General features: G+C 38.9%; 1 protein-coding gene across 1 annotated transcript in view; it reads left to right on the plus strand.

Moving 5' to 3' along the window:
- Nucleotides 1-23,003, plus strand: part of LOC117333520 (small G protein signaling modulator 1-like) — a gene marked incomplete in the record, with an annotated part of 119,687 nt that overhangs the window by 90,183 nt on the left and 6,501 nt on the right. Inside the window, 13 exon segments of the mRNA XM_033892843.1 lie at nt 4,212-4,358; nt 6,258-6,426; nt 7,340-7,404; nt 10,301-10,371; nt 10,373-10,447; nt 11,299-11,367; nt 11,603-12,398; nt 12,771-12,850; nt 14,396-14,520; nt 15,000-15,082; nt 20,387-20,496; nt 20,924-21,020; nt 22,346-22,513. Coding sequence (XP_033748734.1) covers nt 4,212-4,358; nt 6,258-6,426; nt 7,340-7,404; nt 10,301-10,371; nt 10,373-10,447; nt 11,299-11,367; nt 11,603-12,398; nt 12,771-12,850; nt 14,396-14,520; nt 15,000-15,082; nt 20,387-20,496; nt 20,924-21,020; nt 22,346-22,513 — 2,055 coding nt within the window.

Raw genomic sequence — 23,003 nt, forward strand, 5'->3', positions numbered from 1 at the left:
AGTTTTGCATTTCAAGTTTAATTTAAAGTTTTGCAGTACTGTTTTGATGGTATCAACTCATTAAAGCATTACAATTTTAACTCAAAGTTTTGCAGTACTGTTTTGATGGTATCAACTCGTTAAAGCATCACAAGTTTAATGTAAAGTTTTGCAGTGGTTTTTTTATGGTATCAACTCGTTAAAGCATTTACAAGTTTAATGTAAAGTTTTGCAGTACTGTTTTGATGGTATCAACTCATTAAAGCATTACAATTTTAACTCAAAGTTTTGCAGTACTGTTTTGATGGTATCAACTCGTTAGAGCATCACAAGTTTAATGTAAAGTTTTGCAGTGCTGTTTTCATGGTATTTACTCGTTTAGGAATTACAAGTTTAATGTAAAGTTTTGCAGTGCTGTTTTGATGTACGATCTAAGACTCCAATGCTGTAGATTGTGGAAGCTTTCACACCTAAACCTTTCAGTTTAACTAGGTTTATCCACCCTATGTCTGCTATTTGCATTTAGAACAAACTTCTTGACTCAGGTCATTTCTAAACCAGCCATGTATAATTCTTTACTGCGAATGTACATAAAAATGAATAACAAGTCAGTCAAAAATATTACAATACACTTTAGTTAGGACCCTATAACTGTCACACTGGTCTGGGTAAGCTTTATTGGCTTGGTACACGTAGAGATTTGCAGCACGCAGGAAAATGTCTAGGCGTGTGGATGTGCCAGGTGTATGGATGATGCGTGAGAGCTTCATACAGGTCCATGTTAGTTCATGCCACATATATAGGGCCTTGCAATGTATCATGATACCTGAGTGGAAGTTCTCTGCAAGAGCATATAAATATGGGCTGGACGGAGAGATCATCAGTTCTCGGCCAGATTTCTTAGCATGAAGATGCCCACCAAGCAACTTCGATGTCCACATGTATATAAAGTTGTTGATTCTTACAAGTGACCATCAACATATTCAAAATGTACATAGAAAGGTAGATAGATGCTCAATTGATACAGAATGTGCCCTGTTAGTCAGACTGCATAGAGTTCCTCTTCAAATCCAAACCGAAGGAATTCCTCTGATGGGACTATTTATATGGCAGAGGTCCTTGTAGCATATCAGAAACTTGCCCGCAAGCAACTCTCAAATTACCAGCAGGAAGACAGTAACTTGCTCAAAACTTGCCCTGACATTCTTTGTATACCTCCTTCCTTGTCCATAGAAATGACAGTTCACATACAGGTTAGCAGTACCAAAATCGTTCCTTAATTACAAGCGAAATGCCACATCATGCCTGCAGATTGCTGGTGCAACAATGTCATAGGTCCATGGCCAACCTATGTAATCTTCAAGGGGCTTACTGCCTGTCACTTGTGGCCACTACAAACCTCCTGCTGAATGTGATTTAGAGTCCTGTTTGTGTCTTTGGTCAAAGACAATGTGAAAAGAGAAAGGGGTGTAATGGAAATGGTCTGAATACCGGTGGCCAGGTAACTCAAATGGTTAGAGGCTCAGAGTGGCAAGGTTACTCAAATGGTTAGAGGCTCAGATTGGTCAGGTAACTCAAATGGTTAGAGGTTCAGAGTGGCCAGGTAACTGGAATGGTTAGAGGCTCAGATTAGCCAGGTAACTCAAATGGTTCGAGGCTCAGAGTGGCCAGGTAACTCAAATGGTTAGAGGCTCAGAGTGGCCAGGTTACTCAAATGGTTAGAGGCTCAGAGTGGCCAGTTAACTCAAATGGTTAGAGGCTCAGGGTGACCAGGTAACTCAAATGGTTAAAGGCTCAGGGTGACCAGGTAACTCAAATGGTTAGAGGCTCAGAGTGGCCAGGTAACTCAAATAGTTAGAGGCGCAGAGTTCCAACTTCTGGTCTGAACATTGTATTTTTCTATCCTACTACTAAACAGTTGTTTCTAATAAATAAAAAGGTTTTGTTGATAACAATTGCCTTTTAAACAATGATTTTACTGTATGAATAAAAAAAAAAACTTCATTCGGGATACATTTCTTACCAATGTTATGGTCATTCTGTAACCAGAGAGAAAAATGCAGTGAGCCAGATCAGCACTTGATCAGAACTCGTACAGAGTGATCTACATAACTTAGGATGACCAGTTATGGATATATACAGTAACTTTATTAAGTATTTTGTAATGGTTGTGAGGTACTTCTAGTATCTTAAATTGCTGGTGAGTAACTTTATTAAGTCTTTTGTAATGGTTGTGAGTACGTACTTCTAGTATCTTAAATTGCTGGTGAGTAACTTTATTAAGTCTTTTGAAATGGTTGTGCGGTACTTCTAGTATCTTAAACTGCTGGTGAGTAACTTTATTAAGTATTTTGTAATGGTTGTGCAGTACTTCTAGTATCTTAAACTGCTGGTGAGTAACTTTATTAAGTATTTTGTAATGGTTGTGCGGTACTTCTAGTATCTTAATTGCTGGTGAGTAACTTTATTAAGTATTTTGTAATGGTTGTGCGGTACTTTAATATCTTAAACTGCTAGTGCTTAAATGTGTGGCCATCAATCGTCCAACATCGTTGGATTCACTGTCTGGCCATGCATCTTTCCACACTTTCCATGATTGCTTTCCTGAGATTATTTTAGAGCCAGAATCCTATGGTGATCAGCTACAGCTAAGTTATACAACGTAAAAAGTGTGGAGATCTGTAATTGTGGATGGATAAGTTTCCAGTGACAAGGTCACTGGTTCTGTATATATAGCAGGAATACACTGTTAATGACACACAGCAAGGTCATTGGGGGTCTGTCATAATAAAAAAAAATCATCTAGAAAATCTTAAAAATCTTGATTAATTAATGGAACTAAAAAATATCAAAAATCTTGGTTAATTAATGGAATGCTGTTTACAAATGGAATACTTCAGATATTTTAACATTATCCTGTCCATAAATGTTTGTAAATTCCCCAGCTGGATACCAATACAATAATGACTGTCCCTAGTTTGATACTTAGGACTCTGGAATATCTTGGATATATCCTACAGATACCAGAATTATAAAAGTTCAATTTCATTTGTAATTTCAATATTCTACCCATACTGATCAGATATCCCGGACACCTATCACCCACCATCCCACCTTTTATATAACTTCACAGTTCACATTATGTATATATCAAACCCCAAAACAATTGTTTATTATATTTTCATACAAGTATTTATAGTGACAGAAGTTAATAAAAAAAAAAATCAATTGACTTTACTGTTAAACAGTGATAAGAACAGGTAAAGTAGTGCTGTGTTATAATCACCTTCTTCTGGGTTTTTATTTAGTGGTAATATGTTTATTTTGAGTGTTATTGAGTGTTATTTTGTAACTACTACTGCCAGTCAGTACCTTTCTTAGGAATATACTGGTATACTCTATCACCTACACCTGTCGTATTTTGTATATACATGTGACTACCTCTTGTATTAGGACAGTGTAACATACTAAAAATCAGTTTCTTATGCCACTAAATATAGAGTTGTGGTCTTTCTTTCACTTTCACTTTCTTTGTGTCATTATTTGGGGCAAAATTCATATAAACTGTTACAGTAGAATGCTAATCCAAATTAACTATAATGCTCCAGTATTTGTTATGAATATTTCCTTTTCTATCAATGTTGATGAAACTCCTTATTGTCTAACACTATTTATGAAGGTTATAAACTTAATTTCTGAGCTGGGGATAGAATGTCAAGGTCACTCGGGGGTCATTCTACAAAGTTAGTTCTGTTTAAACTTTGAATAATTGCTTTCTGACAAGAGGAACCACACACTTTTCAGAATTGAAAACTATTTTGTTGAGTCATGTGAGAAAACTGTTTTAAGCATCATCGTCCCATTAATGATAATAAAACTTTAATCAGAACACATGGAGTAATAAGAGGAGGACCAAAGCTGTGGTCCACTGACTTGAATTAATCACAATGAGAAGCTGGAATCTAAGGTCAAATGTTTGTTACAAGAGGATGATTTACGACGGCCTGCCATGTCTGTCATTATATTCCTGTATCAGTGTTTGATGTATTACAGTTGGTCAGACATGTCCAATTCGACAACATTTAACAGAAGACATCGATGCATGCACTAATATTGTATACGATGTACCACTATATTGAGTATGTTTTCTCCTGTGAAACAATAGTCAATCCAATATCTTTTATGACCTACTGATGTATTTAGTCTGTAACTGGGTTTTTTGGTCATTCCAGGGAAAGTATTCCCCAAACTGAAACGGAAAGGCAGTCGTCTCTCTAACATTTCACAAGAGGGCAGCACAAGCAGCTCCAGCACAGAGGAAGACGAGGCCACTGATTACGTCTTTCGTATCATCACCACATTTAGACCTTCCAGTATTCGTAAGTCTATCATCACCACATTTAGAACTTCCAGTATTCGTAAGTCTATCATCACCACATTTAGACCTTCCAGTATTCGTAAGTCACACCACCACATTTAGACCTTCCAGTATTCGTAAGTCACACCACATTTAGACCTTCCAGTATTCGTAAGTCACACCACCACATTTAGACCTTCCAGTATTCGTAAGTCACACCACCACATTTAGACCTTCCAGTATTTGTAAGACAACACCACATTTAGACCTTCTAGTATTTGTAAGACAACACCACATTTAGACCTTCCAGTATTTGTAAGTCACATCACCACCTTTAGACCTTCAAATATTCGTAAATCAACACCACATAAAGACCTTCCAGTATTCGTAAGACATCACCACATTTAGACCTTCCAGTATTCGTAAGTCACACCACCACATTTAGACCTTCCAGTATTTGTAAGTCTATCATCACCACATTTAGACCTTCCAGTATTCGTAAGTCTATCATCACATTTAGACCTTCCAGTATTCGTAAGTCAACACCACATATAAACCTTCCAGTATTCGTAAGACATCACCACATTTAGACCTTCCAGTATTCGTAAGTCAACACCACATTTAGACCTTCCAGTATTCGTAAGACATCACCACATTTAGACCTTCCAGTATTCGTAATTCAACACCACATTTAGACCTTCCACTATTCGTAAGTCAACACCACATTTAGACCTTCCAGTATTCGTAAGTCAACACCACATTTAGACCTTCCAGTATTCGTAAGTCAACACCACCACATTTAGACCTTCCAGTATTCGTAAGTCTATCATCACCACATTTAGACCTTTCAGTATTCGTAAGTTATCACCACATTTAGACCTTCCAGTATTCGTAAGTCACAACACCACATTTAGACCTTCCAGTATTCGTAAGTCAACACCACATTTAGACCTTCCAGTATTCGTAAGTCAACACCACATTTAGACCTTCCAGTATTCGTAAGTCAACACCACATTTAGACCTTCCAGTATTCGTAAGTCACAACACCACATTTAGACCTTCCAGTATTCGTAAGTCAACACCACATTTAGACCTTCCAGTATTCGTAAGTCAACACCACATTTAGACCTTCCAGTATTCGTAAGTCAACACCACCACATTTAGACCTTCCAGTATTCGTAAGTCTATCATCACCACATTTAGACCTTCCAGTATTTGTAAGTCACACCACCACATTTAGACCTTCCAGTATTCGTAAGTCAACACCACATTTAGACCTTCCAGTATTCGTAAGTCAACACCACATTTAGACCTTCCAGTATTCGTAAGTCAACACCACATTTAGACCTTCCAGTATTCGTAAGTCACAACACCACATTTAGACCTTCCAGTATTCGTAAGTCAACACCACATTTAGACCTTCCAGTATTCGTAAGTCAACACCACATTTAGACCTTCCAGTATTCGTAAGTCAACACCACATTTAGACCTTCCAGTATTCGTAAGTCACAACACCACATTTAGACCTTCCAGTATTCGTAAGTCAACACCACATTTAGACCTTCCAGTATTCGTAAGACACCACCACATTTAGACCTTCCAGTATTCGTGTTATCACCAGTCCTCATTCCATTTATGCCTTCAAATATTTATTATTATTGACAATAAATGAAGAGACAATTTTAAAGTTTATTATTACATGTATACCTTATATAAATGGTTGTTTGAGCAACAGTTTTATGGATTAATTTAATTCAAAAATTTCCTCACAGCAGTTAACATTGCCACTGGTAATTCAGTATCAGATAGTTATATCACAAGTAAATGTTACAACCAGTCTCTTCCCTGGAAAAACTAAGCTGACAAATCTGTTTCTATAAGATCTGTTGTATTTATTGAAATAAAAACCTTACCTTTTTAGCTCCAGAAATGATGGATCCCAAAGCTAAGATCAAGGGAGAGAACTTTTCATGGGCCAACCGTATCCCCCGCCTCCCAAGCCCTTTGGCCCAATCATCAGTACAGGACTACGCAAAAGCACAGGAGGAGCAGAACAACTCCTGTCTGTCCAAACAGGGTTCCAACCACAGGTCTGGGTAAAACATGCCTTTATCTCTTAAAACAGGGGACCAAGTAAATGTCTAAAGCCTAAAGTACTGATTAACTTTGAAAAGTTCTCTTGAACATGCATGTAGATAAGCTCTGGCATGCATTCTGATTTTAATAGACACAAAAGGTATTTATGTCATGAAAAATCACTGTACCTTTGAAGTTCAGTGTGTAGACCATTGACATTGGAGTGACCTTGACCTATAAGTTACTGTACCTTTACAGTTATGTGTGTAGACCATTGGCATTGGAGTGACCTTGACATATAAGTTACTGTACCTTTACAGTTAAGTGTGTAGACAATTGACATTGTAGTGACCTTGACCTATAAGTTACTGTATCTTTACAGTTCAGTGTGTAGGCAATTGACATTGGAGTGACCTTGACCTATAAGTTACTGTATCTTTACAGTTCAGTGTGTAGGCAATTGACATTGGAGTGACCTTGACCTATAAGTTACTGTATCTTTACAGTTCAGTGTGTAGACAGTTGACATTGGAGTGACCTTGACCTATAAGTTACTGTACCTTTACAGTTCAGTGTGTAGACAATTGACATTGGAGTGACCTTGACATATAAGTTACTGTACCTTTACAGTTCAGTGTGTAGACAGTTGCCATTGGAGTGACCTTGACATATAAGTTACTGAACCTTTACAGTTATGTGTGTAGACAATTGCCATTGGAGTGACCCTGACATATAAGAAATTTAAAGTACTTTTTATGCTAATTATAAGATAGGTCATGATGGCCATATAAATTTTATACATAAAAATGATGAGTTTTGATAAGCTGATTTTAATGGTGTCCCCAAAAAGATCCATTTGGAATTAAGAAATCTTTCTAGAGGAAAGATATGATGAAGTATAAGAATATTTATATATTTATATTCCAGAACGACTTTAAAACAACTTTGTGATACTATGAAGAAACAAATCATCTCCAGAGCTTTCTACGGATGTAAGTACATTCATATCTGTGTGTACAATAATGTATATACCTCTGTATGTCTCTGTATATCTGTATGTCTCTGTATGTCTCTGTATGTCTCTGTATGTCTCCGTATACCTCTGTGTGTCTCTGTATATCTCTGTGTGTCTCTGTATGTCTCTGTATACCTCTGTATGTCTCCGTATGTCTCTGTATACCTCTGTATGTCTCTGTATGTTTCTGTATGTCTCTGTATACCTCTACATGTCTCTGTATACATCTACATGTCTCTGTATGTCTCTGTATGTCTCTGTATACCTCTGTGTGTCTCTGTATGTCTCTGTATACCTCTGTGTGTCTCTGTATATCTCTGTATGTCTCTATGTTTCTGTATACCTCTGTATATCTCTGTATGTCTCTGTATGTTTCTGTATGTCTCTGTATACCTCTGTATGTGTCTCTGTATACCTCTGTATGTCTCTGTATACCTCTGTGTGTCTCTGTATATCTCTGTATGTCTCTATGTTTCTGTATACCTCTGTATATCTCTGTATGTCTCTGTATGTTTCTGTATGTCTCTGTATACCTCTGTATGTCTCTGTATACCTCTGTATACCTCTGTATGTCTCTGTATACCTCTGTGTGTCTCTGTATATCTCTGTATACCTCTGTATGTCTCTGTATACCTCTGTGTGTCTCTGTATATCTCTGTATGTCTCTGTATATCTCTGTATACCTCTGTATGTCTCTGTATGTTTCTGTATGTCTCTGTATACATCTACATGTCTCTGTATATCTCTGTATGTCTCTGTATACCTCTGTATATCTCTGTATACCTCTGTATGTCTCTGTATGTCTCTGTATACCTCTGTATGTCTCTGTATGTCTCTGTATGTTTCTGTATGTCTCTGTATACATCTACATGTCTCTGTATATCTCTGTATACCTCTGTATGTCTCTGTATGTCTCTGTATACCTCTGTATGTCTCTGTGTATCTCTGTATGTCTCTGATGTCTCTGTATACCTATGTATGTCTCTGTATGTCTCTGTATATCTCTGTATGTCTCTGTATGTCTCTGTATATCTCTGTATATCTCTGTATACATCTACATGTCTCTGTATACCTCTGTATGTCTCCGTATGTCTCTGTATACCTCTGTATGTCTCTGTATGTTTCTGTATGTCTCTGTATACCTCTACATGTCTCTGTATACATCTACATGTCTCTGTATACCTCTGTATGTCTCTGTATGTCTCTGTGTGTCTCTGTATATCTCTGTATGTCTCTGTATGTCTCTGTATGTCTCTGTATACCTCTGTGTGTCTCTGTATGTCTCTGTATACCTCTGTGTGTCTCTGTATATCTCTGTATGTCTCTATGTTTCTGTATACCTCTGTATATCTCTGTATGTCTCTGTATGTTTCTGTATGTCTCTGTATACCTCTGTATACCTCTGTATACCTCTGTATGTCTCTGTATACCTCTGTGTGTCTCTGTATATCTCTGTATGTCTCTATGTTTCTGTATACCTCTGTATATCTCTGTATGTCTCTGTATGTTTCTGTATGTCTCTGTATACCTCTGTATGTCTCTGTATACCTCTGTATGTCTCTGTATACCTCTGTGTGTCTCTGTATATCTCTGTATACCTCTGTATGTCTCTGTATGTCTCTGTATGTCTCTGTATACCTCTGTGTGTCTCTGTATATCTCTGTATGTCTCTGTATATCTCTGTATACCTCTGTATGTCTCTGTATGTTTCTGTATGTCTCTGTATACATCTACATGTCTCTGTATATCTCTGTATGTCTCTGTATACCTCTGTATAGCTCTGTATACCTCTGTATGTCTCTGTATGTCTCTGTATACCTCTGTATGTCTCTGTATGTCTCTGTATGTCTCTGTATACCTCTGTATGTCTCTGTATGTTTCTGTATGTCTCTGTATACATCTACATGTCTCTGTATATCTCTGTATACCTCTGTATGTCTCTGTATGTCTCTGTATACCTCTGTATGTCTCTGTGTATCTCTGTATGTCTCTGATGTCTCTGTATACCTATGTATGTCTCTGTATGTCTCTGTATATCTCTGTATGTCTCTGTATGTCTCTGTATATCTCTGTATATCTCTGTATGTCTCTGTATACATCTACATGTCTCTGTATACCTCTGTATGTCTCTGTATGGCTCTGTATATCTCTGTATACCTCTGTATACCTCTGTATGTCTCTGTATGTCTCTGTATACCTCTGTATGTCTCTGTATGTCTCTGTATACCTCTGTATGTCTCTGTATGTCTCTGTATACATCTACATGTCTCTGTATGTCTCTGTATACCTCTGTATGTCTCTGTTTGTCTTTGTATACCTTTGTGTGTCTCTGTATACCTCTGTATGTCTCTGTATAACTGTGTATGTCTCTGTATACCTCTGTATGTCGCTATATACCTCTGTATGTCTCTGTATAAGTGTGTATGTCTCTGTATACCTCTGTATGTCTCTGTATACCTCTGTATGTCTCTGTATAACTGTATATGTCTCTGTATACATCTACATGTCTCTGTATACCTCTGTATGTCTCTGTATATCTCTGTGTGTCTCTGTATGTCTCTGTATGTCTCTATATACCTCTGTATACCTCTGTGTGTCTCTGTATGTCTCTATTTACCTCTGTATGTCTCTTTATACCTCTGTATGTCTCTGTATACCTCTGTATGTCTCTGTATGTCTCTGTGTGTCTCTGTATGTCTCTGTATACCTCTGTATGTCTCTGTATACCTATGTATGTCTCTGTGTGTCTCTGTATGTCTCTGTATACCTCTGTATGTCTCTGTATACCTATGTATGTCTGTATGTCTCTGTATGTATACAATTGGCAATTATCTATTTCTAGTAATACGCATCCAATTTTTATGTGTTGACAGGGCTAGCACATTGCCGCCACCTGAAGACAGTGAGAACACACCTGTCCGGCCTTGTCCTTGGGTCATTAGCAGGTCACAGATTCTGATTACGACCTTTCAGCGGGACTGACTGAGGAGCAGTGGAAGTTTATCAACAAGGACAACATGGTGAGGGGGACCATAGTTTGGGATGGTCGGAGTTCTAGGTGGCCAGAGAAGGCTAAATTTATCTTAGGGAAGGGCTGATGGCACGAAAAGTTAAGTCTGTTGGTGTACAGTAACATAGTGCCAATGATCAAGGAGGCGGTATACTTGCCATTTTGTCCCTGTAAAAATGGTCTCTCAAAACATAATGTCAAGTTTGTAAATCCACAGTAATCTGAACTCTTCGTTTTATCTGTAGGTATCCGACCCCGCGAAGGTTTACAGACTGGTGTATAATGTCAAGTTTGTAAATCCACAGTAATCTGAACTCTTCGTTTTACCTGTAGGTATCCGACCCCGCGGAGGTTTACAGACTTGTGTATAATGTCAAGTTTGTAAATCCACAGTAATCTGAACTCTTCGTTTTATCTGTAGGTATCCGACCCCGCAGAGGTTTACAGACTGGTGTATAATGTCCAGTTTGTAAATCCACAGTAATCTGAACTCTTCGTTTTACCTGTAGGTATCCGACCCCGCAGAGGTTTACAGACTTGTGTATAATGTCAAGTTTGTAAATCCACAGTAATCTGAACTCTTCGTTTTACCTGTAGGTATCCGACCCCGCGGAGGTTTACAGACTTGTGTATAATGTCAAGTTTGTAAATCCACAGTAATCTGAACTCTTCGTTTTGTCTGTAGGTATCCGACCCCGCGGAGGTTTATAGACTGGTGTATAATGTCAAGTTTGTAAATCCACAGTAATCTGAACCTTTCGTTTTATCTGTAGGTATCCGACCCCGCGGAGGTTTACAGACTGGTGTATAATGTCCAGTTTGTAAATCCACAGTAATCTGAACTCTTCGTTTTACCTGTAGGTATCCGACCCCGCGGAGGTTTATAGATTGGTGTATAACGGTGGAGTGGCACATGAGATCAGGAAAGAGGTAAGTAACTATTACTTTGGATCAACTATGAAGATGTTTCAGTTTTCATGAGACATAAATCATTTTGTCAAATTTTTTAAAATTAGTCATACAAGGTGCACTGCGACCAACCAGGTATGATATTTGTCCAGTCAGGTATGACATTTTAAGAAACAAGTGTGACTTTAACCAATTTGGTATGACATGTAATCAATCAGTTGTGTTACCTGTCGATAATGTCGTGTTGATTTTACAGGTGTGGCCTTACCTGCTGGGACATTACTCCTTCAGTAGTACGCCAGAGGAGCGGGAAAAAGTGGACGAGATCATGCGTACAATGTATGAGCGCACAATGTCTGAATGGTTAGCGATTGAGGCTATTGTCAAACAACGTGATAAGGAGATCATGGCAGCTAATCTAGCTAAATTATCTTCCCATAGCTCCGACGGACCAATCCCGCTCGTACGCAAAGACTCTAGTCTAAGTAACGATGTTTTTGAATCTCAACAAAGTTTTGATGAGTGGGATGATTTCTCACATCCCGAGACTGTACCTGAAGAGAGCTCTGCTACAGGGACAACATGTACCCCAACTCCAGATAGGAAACAGAGTATGGAGCTACACCTACAACAGTCTGAGGTCATCGAAAAGATGACACAGACAGAAATATTACTGGAGAAGAGGGATTATGTGTGTACATCATTTTCTGACAGTCCAGATGATGGACTGGGTGACTCTATAGCACGGCAGAGTTCACAGGAGAGGTCAAAGTTAGATTCAGCTGGCGATTCTGAAGGTACAGATATCTCCCGTGCTGATCGTGAGGGCAGTATGGAACGCCACATAATTGTTACTAAGATGTCCTGCTCCATGGACAGTACAGAGGCTGACGAGGAGGATGGTGGGGCAGAGTCAGATGATGAGGATGAGGATGATGATGATGATGATGATGATGATGATGACGACAACGATGATAGAGATGGTCTTTCAAGTCAAAGACATTCCCTGACAGCAGAAAACACTGGAAAAACATTTGATGCTGAAAATATAGGTATGAATATAATGAAACTATACTGTAACATGGAATATCGCCATGGAATATATAGGCCCATCATTTCCTGAAAATATGGGTGAAATTTATGTGACGTCTTTAGTTTATAAGACCATCTCAATGTGGCTCTAGCTGTATATTGATAGTTATTGTTCTTTATGTAATTCTTTGACACAAAATTAACTGGCTAGGTACAGAAGATTGAAATGAACTGTTGATAAAAGAAATAAAACACAAATCTACCTTCAGTTTGCTGACACTGCATAGCTAACATATTTGATTCCTTGTACCAACTCAAATCAATGCCTTCTCATTTTATAATTTTTCCTCAAAAATTTAAATTTTATTTAAATCCAAATATTTATATTTCAGATAACTTGAAACGCCTGTCTACATCCCATGAGAGTTTGATATCACCAGCTTCTCCTGCTTCAAATGGGGGAATATATTCGGTAAGTATTTGGTAGTACACAGCATGGCTGGGAATATTCAGTCTCCTCTCCGTAGCGAAAGTGTGGCCTTATCATGATATTTGACCAGTGGCTTGGATGAAGGGCTACCAAAGCATGTTTGTTCAAATTACCTTTGTTCAAATTACCTTGACCTACTTTTAAGGTTACAGTGGTCAAATGTCTGAGCCAGAATGGTGCTTTTAAAGTCAGGTTGCTTTTGGCACCTGCCGTTATAGACAAATGTTTACACTTCTATAAATAGCTTTGCAGCCAAACATTCCACGGGATATTTTAACTTCAGCTGTCACGTGACTAATCACGTGATCATCACTAATCGGCCAAAATGGCGTTTATGTCTAATGTAACTAAACCAGCGACCATTCGTAGTTTCATATTTATTTGTATGTTGCTTGAATATGGAAGCAATATCAACAGGAATTGAAGGCAAGTAGTTATCAACTACACAGCCGTTTTTCATGAGGATTTATCAAATAAGGTTTTGAAAAAAATTTAACGATTATGATCCATGACTGATGTACTGGCGTCTTGTTTGTCAAAACTAAAGGCCTATATATATGTCTTGTCGGACAGCGTGATTGACAGCCCGACCTCTGTTTTCTATCGGAGGTAAAATATTTGCATTTTCGATGTTACTAGGGGTCATAAAATAGCTGTTTGCTAGGCCTAATTAGCATCATATAATATAAATATAAAAAAAACTTAGGCTGTGTACATCTTGGATTTTATCTCTGGTTGTACATGTAACTGTTAATAGACCGATTTGTCCTTCAGTTGATTTTTTTCAAAGTTTACAAGCAGCTTTACTGATTCCGAAGTATATAAATAATCTTCCACAAACATTAAAGAAATAGGTCAGAGAAAGAACTACAGTATATACTCAGCTATTGGAAAGTTGTCAGCAGATAAATATGTCGATAAAACTAAAATGTGCTTCCATAAACAGGCATGCTATGTTTTCCTGAATATATATAGAATAGGAATAACCAGATTAAGACATTTCATCTGTTACAAATGTAGCTGTCTGACTATAAGATGATAAAAAATCCAATTTTAGATTTCTTATTGTATGACCTCAGACCCTGACGTTTCTCAGGGCCTTTGGCCCTTTGATTGCAATCTTGGGAAGTAAAAGATATTCATCAGAGCTTTGGATCACAGTCATATCTAAATATTCTTGTTAAAAAAAAATTCTGTAGGAAAACTATCATTTCAAGTTTGTCTTTAAAAAAAAAAAAAAGTCTATTAAGTTAGGATCTGTATGGAAACAAGGTTTTTGTCTGGAAAAGTATCAAGGTTTATAGGTTAAAAGTAGCTTGGCTGTATTGGGGAACATGTTGTATGCTGCTTTAGCTATTGTTGTTGGAAAGTGGGGAAAATATTCTGTAGGTCCTTAATAAGAAGTTGTACATCCATTCCCTGAAAAACTGACTTGACAGAAGGACGTCATTTAATGATAACTGTTAGAATCTTTGATATACAAATTACTGTTACATTTAATGATGTGAAGTTTGGTTTGATTTTCAGGCGGAGTTGTTGGACAACGTGGCATTAAATCTCCACAGAATTGACAAGGATGTACAGAGATGTGACAGAAACTATTGGTACTTTACCCCAGCCAACCTGGAGAAACTCCGCAATGTCATGTGCACGTAGGTATTATACCCTGGGACATGTTTCTCTACAGGAGGAAATGAAGGAATTTCACCTTTGGTGTTAAGTATGAGAATCTGTAGATCCTGAAACATGTTTCTCCATAACTATAGGAGGCAATGAAGTATGAGAATCTGTAGATCCTGAAACATGTTTCTCCATATCTATAGGAGGCAATGAAGTATGAGAATCTGTAGATCCTGAAACATGTTTCTCCATAACTATAGGAGGCAATGAAGTATCAGATTCTGTAGATACTGAAACATGATTCTCCATAACTACAGGAGGCAATTAAGTGTCAGAATCTATAGATACTGAAACATGTGCAGAAGGCAATTAAGTATGAGAATCTATAGATCCTGAAACATGTTTCTCCATAACTATAGGAGGCAATTAAGTATGAGAATCTGTAGATAGCGTATGAAAACGAGTAAAGGCATGTTGTTGAAATATCAATTTGATTTACATGTATCTGTAGGTTTGTGTGGGAACACCTTGATGTGGGATATGTACAGGGGATGTGTGACCTGGTGGCTCCCCTCCTTGTCGTCTTTGATGATGGTGAGTATATGTAACAAAGAAAGAAGCCTTACATGCCAGACATCTTAATCCATTTTACACCCGAAACGAAGTTAGGGAGGGTTTACTGGAATCATGTTGTGTGTCCATCTGTAGTCCATCCGTCTGTCCATCTGTCTGTAGACACATCTTGTCCAGACAACACCTCCTAAACCAGTTGGCCAATTCCAAGGAAACTTCACACAATTAAAGGATCATGTATAGATATTTACATTTACACTGCAGCCCCACTATATAACCTTACCAAGCTCACTTGAAGGTTACGAGTCCATAACTTCCAAATCTCTATTATGACGTCATTATTATAGTGACGTCATAATTGTCAAGTTGGCGATAACGAAATATGGCTGTTGAAAAGACTGTTCCGTCTTTGACGATAATACTTTGTTCATTCATTGTAGGAGCATAATTCTTGTATGTAGTCTTTAAAAATCGTTGTCAAATATAAATATAAGCATTGAACTACTTTCAGTTGGAAGTTATGGGCTGATGAATGCCAACTGAACAAAGGCAATTTCACCATGAAGCGCTAGCGTGCTTAATTAAATTTGCCTTTGTCCAGTTGGCATTCATCAGCCCATAACTTCCAACTGAAAGTAGTTCAATGCTTAAATGTGCATGCATCTTTCTTTCTCAATATTTTGGTTGCTATGGTAACTGGTCACTGTAAACAGGTTTTCTGATAAAAAATTTGTCCGAACCACCCTTCCTAAACTGGTGGGCTGATTCCAATGAAACTTCACACAAATGTAGGTAACCATGTGTAGATGTGCATGTAGCTGTTTAAATTCCATAATTATTGTTACCATGGTTACTGGTCACTATCAGCAGGTTTTTAGGTCATCTGACCCAAAGGGTCAGGATGACCTATAGTCATCGTGCTTCGTCCGTCGTCGTCCGCCGTGCGCCGTGCGCCGTCCGTAAACTTTTTAGGTCATCTGACCCAAAGGGTCAGGATGACCTATAGTCATCGTGCTTCGTCCGTCGTCGTCCGCCGTGCGCCGTGCGCCGTGCGCCGTCCGTAAACTTTTTCTTTCAAAACGCTACTCCTCCTTAACGCTTGGGTGGATTACTTCCAAATTTGGTTTGAAGCATCATTGGGGGAGGGCAATCATATTTTATATAAATGTGGCTGGTCTGACCCCTGGGGCCAGAAGGGCGGGGCGCCGAAAAGGGAACTTAGGTGAATATTGCTATAAAATCCTACACCTCCTTTACCCTTGGGTGGATTACAACTAAATTTGGTTGGAAACATCATTGGGGGAGGGCGGTCATATTTTATATAAATGAAGTTGGTGTGACCCCTGGGGCCTGAGGGGCGGGGCCCCAAAAGGGGAACTTTGATGAAATTTTGCTATAAAATCCTACTCCTCCTTAACCCTTTGGTGGATTTCAACCAGATATTGTGTGAAACATCATTTGGGGAGGGTGATCATATTTTATATAAATGAGGCTGGTGTGACCCCTAGGGCCTGAGGGGCGGGGCCCCAAATGGGGAACTTTGATGAAATTTTGCTATAAAATCCTACTCCTCCTTAACCCTTTAGTGGATTTCAACCAGATATGTTGTGAAACATCATTTGGGGAGGGCGGTCATATTTTATATAAATGAGGCTAGTGTGACCCCTGGGGCCTGAGGGGCGGGGCCCCAAATGGGGAACTTTGATGAAATTTTGCTATAAAATCCTACTCCTCCTTAACCCTTTGGTGGATTTCAACCAGATATTGTGTGAAACATCATTGGGGGAGGGTGGTCATATTTTATATAAATGAGGCTGGTGTGGCCCCTGGGGCCTGAGGGGTGGGGCCCCAAAAGGGGAACTTTTATGAAATTTTGCTATAAAATCCTACTCCTCCTTAACCCTTTGGTGGATTTCAACCAGATATTGTGTGAAACATCATTGGGGGAGGGTGGTCATATTTTATATAAATTAGGCTGGTGTGGCCCCTGGGGCCAGAAGGGCAGGGCCCCAAAAGGGGAACTTTGATGAAATTTTGCTTTACAATACTACTCCTCCTAACCCCCATAGTGAATTATTACCAAATTTGGTGTGAAACATCATTGGAGGAGGACAATCATATTTTATATAAATGAGGCTGGTTTGACCCCTAGGGCCAGAGGGGCGGGGCCCCAAAAGGGGAACTTTGGTGAATTTTTGCTATAAATCCTACTTCTCTCTAACCCTTGGGTGGATTAATACGAAATATGGTGTGAAACATCCTTTGGGAAGGGTGGTCATATTTTATATAAACGAGGCTAGTGAGACCCCTGGGGCCTTAGGGGCAGGGCCCCAAAAGGGGAACTTTGGTGAATATTTTCTGTTAAATCCTAATCCTCCCTAACCTTTTGGTGGATTACAACCTAATTTGATGTGAAATATAAGGTGACGGCAATCATATTTTTTAATGAGACAGGTTTGACTCCTGGGGAAAAAAAGATGGGGCAAAAGGAGTGCTTAGGTTAAACATTTCTTTAAAATGCAATTCCTCCTTAATGCCTTAATTGATTACAACTATATTTAGCATGAAACATCATTGGGGAAAGGCAATCCTAATTGATATAAATGAGTCTTGTCTGACCCATTGGGACACAGAGGGGCATGCCCCAAAAATGGGAACTTGGCTAAAATTTTGCTTTATGATGCTGCTCTTCCTGGACAAGCTAAATGGATAAAAACCAAATTTGATCTAAAACATAACTGGCTGCGATAAATGATTTATGGTAATAATGCTGGATTGAGGGGTGTGTCCCTGCTGTAAGTGTAAGTGTTTGTCAGATGACCGTTAAGGCCCATGGGCCTCTTGTTCTTTCAAAACGCTACTCCTCCTTAACGCTTGGGTGGATTACTTCCAAATTTGGTTTGAAGCATCATTGGGGGAGGGCAATCATATTTTATATAAATGAGGCTGGTCTGACCCCTGGGGCCAGAAGGGCGGGGCCCCAAAAAGGGAACTTAGGTGAATATTGCTATAAAATCCTACTCCTCCTTTACCCTTGGGTGGATTACAACTAAATTTGGTGTGAAACATCATTGGGGGAGGGCGGTCATATTTTATATAAATGAAGTTGGTGTGACCCTTGGGGCCTGAGGGGCAGGGCCCCAAAAGGGGAACTTTGATGAAATTTTGCTATAAAATCCTACTCCTCCTTAACCCTTTAGTGGATTTCAACCAGATATGTTGTGAAACATCATTTTGGGAGGGCGGTCATATTTTATATAAATGAAGTTGGTGTGACCCCTGGGGCCTGAGGGGCGGGGCCCCAAAAGGGGAACTTTGATGAAATTTTGCTATAAAATCCTACTCCTCCTTAACCCTTTAGTGGATTTCAACCAAATATGTTGTGAAACATCATTTGGGGAGGGCGATCATATTTTATATAAATGAGGCTGGTGTGACCACTAGGGCCTGAGGGGCGGGGCCCCAAAAGGGGAACTTTGATGAAATTTTGCTATAAAATCCTACTCCTCCTTAACCCTTTAGTGGATTTCAACCAGATATGTTGTGAAACATCATTTGGGGAGGGCGGTCATATTTTATATAAATGAGGCTAGTGTGACCCCTGGGGCCTGAGGGGTGGGGCCCCAAAAGGGGAACTTTGATGAAATGTTGCTATAAAATCCTACTCCTCCTTAACCCTTTAGTAGATTTCAACCAGATATGTTGTGAAACATCATTGGGGGAGGGTGGTCATATTTTATATAAATGAGGCTGGTGTGAGCCCTGGGGCCAGAGTGACGGGCCCAAAAAAGGGAACTTTGATGAAATTTTGCTATAAAATCCTACTCGTCCTTAACCCTTTGGTGGATTTCAACCAGATATTGTGTAAAACATCGTTGGTGGAGGGTGGTCATATTTTATATAAATGAGGCTGGTGTGGCCCCTGGGGCCAGAGGGGCGGGGCCCCAAAAGGGGAACTTTGGTGAAATTTTGCTATAAAATCCTATTCCTCCTAACACCCATAGTGAATTATTACCAAATTTGGTGTGAAACATCATTGGAGGAGGACAATCATATTTTATATAAATGAGGCTGGTTTGACCCCTAGGGCCAGAGGGGCGGGGCCCCAAAAGGGGAACTTTGGTGAATTTTTGCTATAAATCTACTTCTCTCTAACCCTTGGGTGGATTAATACGAAATATGGTGTGAAACATCCTTTGGGAAGGGTGGTCATATTTTATATAAACGAGGCTAGTGTGACCCCTGGGGCCTGAGGGGCAGGGCCCCAAAATGGGAACTTTGGTGAATATTTGCTGTTAAATCCTAATCCTCCCTAACCTTTTGGTGCATTACAACCAAATTTGATGTGAAACATATTCGGTGACGGCAATCATATTTTTTAATGAGACAGGTTTGACCCCTGGGGAAAAAAAGATGGGGCAAAAGGAGTGCTTAGGTTAAACATTTCTTAAAAATGCAATTCCTCCTTAATGCCTTAATTGATTACAACCATATATTTAGTATGAAACATCATTGGGGAAAGGCAATCCTAATTGATATAAATGAGTCTTGTCTGACCCATTGGGACAGAGGGGCATGCCCCAAAAATGGGAACTTGGCTAAAATTTTGCTTTATGATGCTGCTCTTCCTGGACAAGCTAAATGGATAAAAACCAAATTTGATCTAAAACATAACTGGCTGCGATAAATAATTTATGGTAATAATGCTGGATTGGGGTGTGTGTCCCTGCTGTAAGTGTAAGTGTTTGTCAGATGACCGTTAAGGCCCATGGGCCTCTTGTTCTTGTCCAGACCACTCCTCCTAAATTTGTGAAAAGATTTTCACAAAACTTCACTAGAATGTTAACAAATATGTGTAGATGTGCATGCAGTTGTTTAGATTCCAAAATTTTGGTTGCCATGGTAACTGGTCACTATCAGCAGGTTTTTGTTGTTATTCATGTCTGGTATTTAAAACATTGAATGTTTCTAGAACCGTCGCCATCGAGATACAATGGAGGCTTCTTATTGGTCAATATAGAGATATTTTCTCATTAAGCTAGGATGTTAAACCCCTCAAAATCAAGAAGACCTAGTATTAGTCTAACATTAACCAAACCTGGTATATAGTTAGATCACATAGTGGACATCTCTACTCACTGTTTTACAGCATATCATGCTTTAATGTCGTAATGTATACAACGTGCTTCCATACTATCAAGTGGAGGGTTTTTTGGCTATTGACTATTTAACCAGTATTTACATATGTAGCTGTGTTGACCAGAGTTTTCCTATAATAATCTGTTCTCATTAAAGTTTACCTACATTAATCTTATCTGTTGACAGAGGCAATGACATACAGCTGTTTCTGTGAGCTGATGAAGCGGATGTCCTCTAACTTCCCGCATGGTGGAGCCATGGACACTCACTTTGCCAACATGCGCTCCCTCATACAGGTCAGTGTCTCTGTGTTAAGTTGTAACTTTCCTCTAATAGTAGTCACATAATGTTATCAGTCTTTTACCAGCAGGATGTGGGAGAGGGGATAATAGTTTCCTCTTTATCCATCCATCTGTCAATCAAAGTTTGTCAGTTTTTATCAAACTAAACACAATTACAAAGGACCATTATATTTCAGACAAGGTCAAGTTTTAGGGTTATTGGATCAAGGTCAAGGAAAACAATGTTTTTTTAATAAAATCCAAGTTTCTTTATAAATCATTACTGTCAATGTTATACGGTAATTGGTGAAGGGCCGGTAGGGGACATGTACTGCTTGAGCAGTATGCTTGTTGATTATAAATTTATTCCATTCTTTAACATCCTTTTGTGTTGTTAGTGTTATGTTATGGACAAAAAGTATCTTAAAACTTACCATTTCAGATTCTCGATTCAGAATTATTTGAGCACATGCATCACCATGGTGACTACACACATTTCTACTTTTGTTATCGATGGTTTTTACTGGATTTCAAGAGAGGTAAGAACACCATACAGACATTCTTTGTTTTCTGTACAGTGATGTTAAGAGTGATGTTATGAGTGATGTTAAGTGAGACATTATGAGTGACATTGAGAGGGTGACATTGAGAGTGACATTACATGTAAGAGTGATGTTAAGAGTGACATTGAGAGAGTGACATTAAGAGTGACATTACGCTTTGATTTAAGAGTGACATATTGCGAGTGATATTAAGAGTGATGTTAAGAGTGACATTATGAGTGACATTAAGAGTGACTTAAGAGTGACATTACGCTTTGATTTTAAGAGTGACATTGCGAGTGATATTAAGAGTGATGTTAAGAGTGACATTGAGAGCATGATATTAAGAGTGACATTGAGAGCGTGACATTAAGAGTGATGTTAAGAGTGACATTGAGAGAGTGACATTAAGGGTGATGTTAAGAGTGATGTTAAGAGTGACATTAAGGGTGATGTTAAGAGTGACATATTAAGAGTGATGTTAAGAGTGACATTAAGGGTGATGTTAAGAGTGACATTAGGAGTGATGTTAAGAGTGACGTTTAGAGTGATGTTAAGAGTGACGTTAAGAGTGACATTGAGAGAGTGACATTAAGGGTGATGTTAAGAGTGACATTAAGAGATGTTAAGAGTGACATTAAGGGTGATGTTAAGAGTGACATTAAGAGTGACATTGAGTGACATTAGGAGTGATGTTAAGAGTGACATTAAGAGTGATGTTAAGAGTGATGTTAAGGTGACATTGAGAGTGATGTTAAAAGTGTTATCACCACAGACATAGATATTTCTACTCCAGTTATTATTGAATAGGAAAAAGATATTTCTACTCCAGTTATTATTGAATAGGAAAACTGCACTTCTGAGTAATTTCGCTCAATTCTCAATATTAAATCTATGTAAAGAGAACATTTCATTAATCTGTCCATTTTTAGGGACAGTGGACTGACTGTAAAAGGCTGTAATATATTCAGCTCACTTGCCCTTTTATAGATTAGCTAAAAATCCATCCAACTGTCTGATGTCAACTTTTCTTTTAAATTACTTCTCAATAACCAAGAGGCCCTGCAGGGTTCTAATGTGTTAGAAGTTTTAAACAATTATTTCTCAATGACCAAGAGATATAAAGAGCAGATATTGTATGCTGGAAATAAGGGTCACAAACCTGACTTACACTGATACTTGAATAAATTGGTAATCAGCTTAGTATCTTCATAGATAACCTAGGTCAAATTCAAAGTTTCATTAGATGCAGGTGAGTGATACAGGCCTGTTGAGCCTCTTGTTGATTATGTATAAAGTTTGATATTTGTTCTTTTTCACAGAGTTGCTGTATGATGACGTGTTCTCTGTCTGGGAGACTATCTGGGTTGCCAAGTACATCAGCTCCCCTCACTTTGTGCTGTTCATAGCTCTAGCCCTGGTCGAGTTCTACCGTGACATTATTCTGGACAACAACATGGACTTCACTGACATTATTAAGTTCTTCAATGGTACGTAGTGATGTCCTCTTTACATGAGTTAACAGAGTAGGTCCTGTTTACACCCCCTCCCCTTGTCTACAACCGGTCTACCTCCCCATGTCTACAGCAGGTCTTCAAATGAGTAGGTCCTGATTACACACCCTCGCCTTGTCTACAGCAGGTCTTTACATGAGTAGGTCCTGATTACACCCCCTCCCCTTGTCTACAGCAGGTCTTTACATGATGTAGGTCCAGCTTACACCCCCTCCCCTTGTCTACAACAGGTCTTTACATGAGTAGGTCCTGATTACACCCCCTCCCCATGTCTACAGCAGGTCTTTACATGAGTAGGTCCTGATTACACCCCCTCCCATTGTCTACAGCAGGTCTTTACATGATATAGGTCCTGATTACACCCCCTCCCCTTGTCTACAGCAGGTCTTTACATGATGTAGGTCCTGATTACACCCCTCCCCTTGTCTACAGCAGGTCTTTACATGAGTAGGTCCTGATTACACAC

Source organism: Pecten maximus, chromosome 8 (assembly GCF_902652985.1).
Source record: "Pecten maximus chromosome 8, xPecMax1.1, whole genome shotgun sequence".
NCBI lineage: Eukaryota > Metazoa > Mollusca > Bivalvia > Pectinida > Pectinidae > Pecten > Pecten maximus.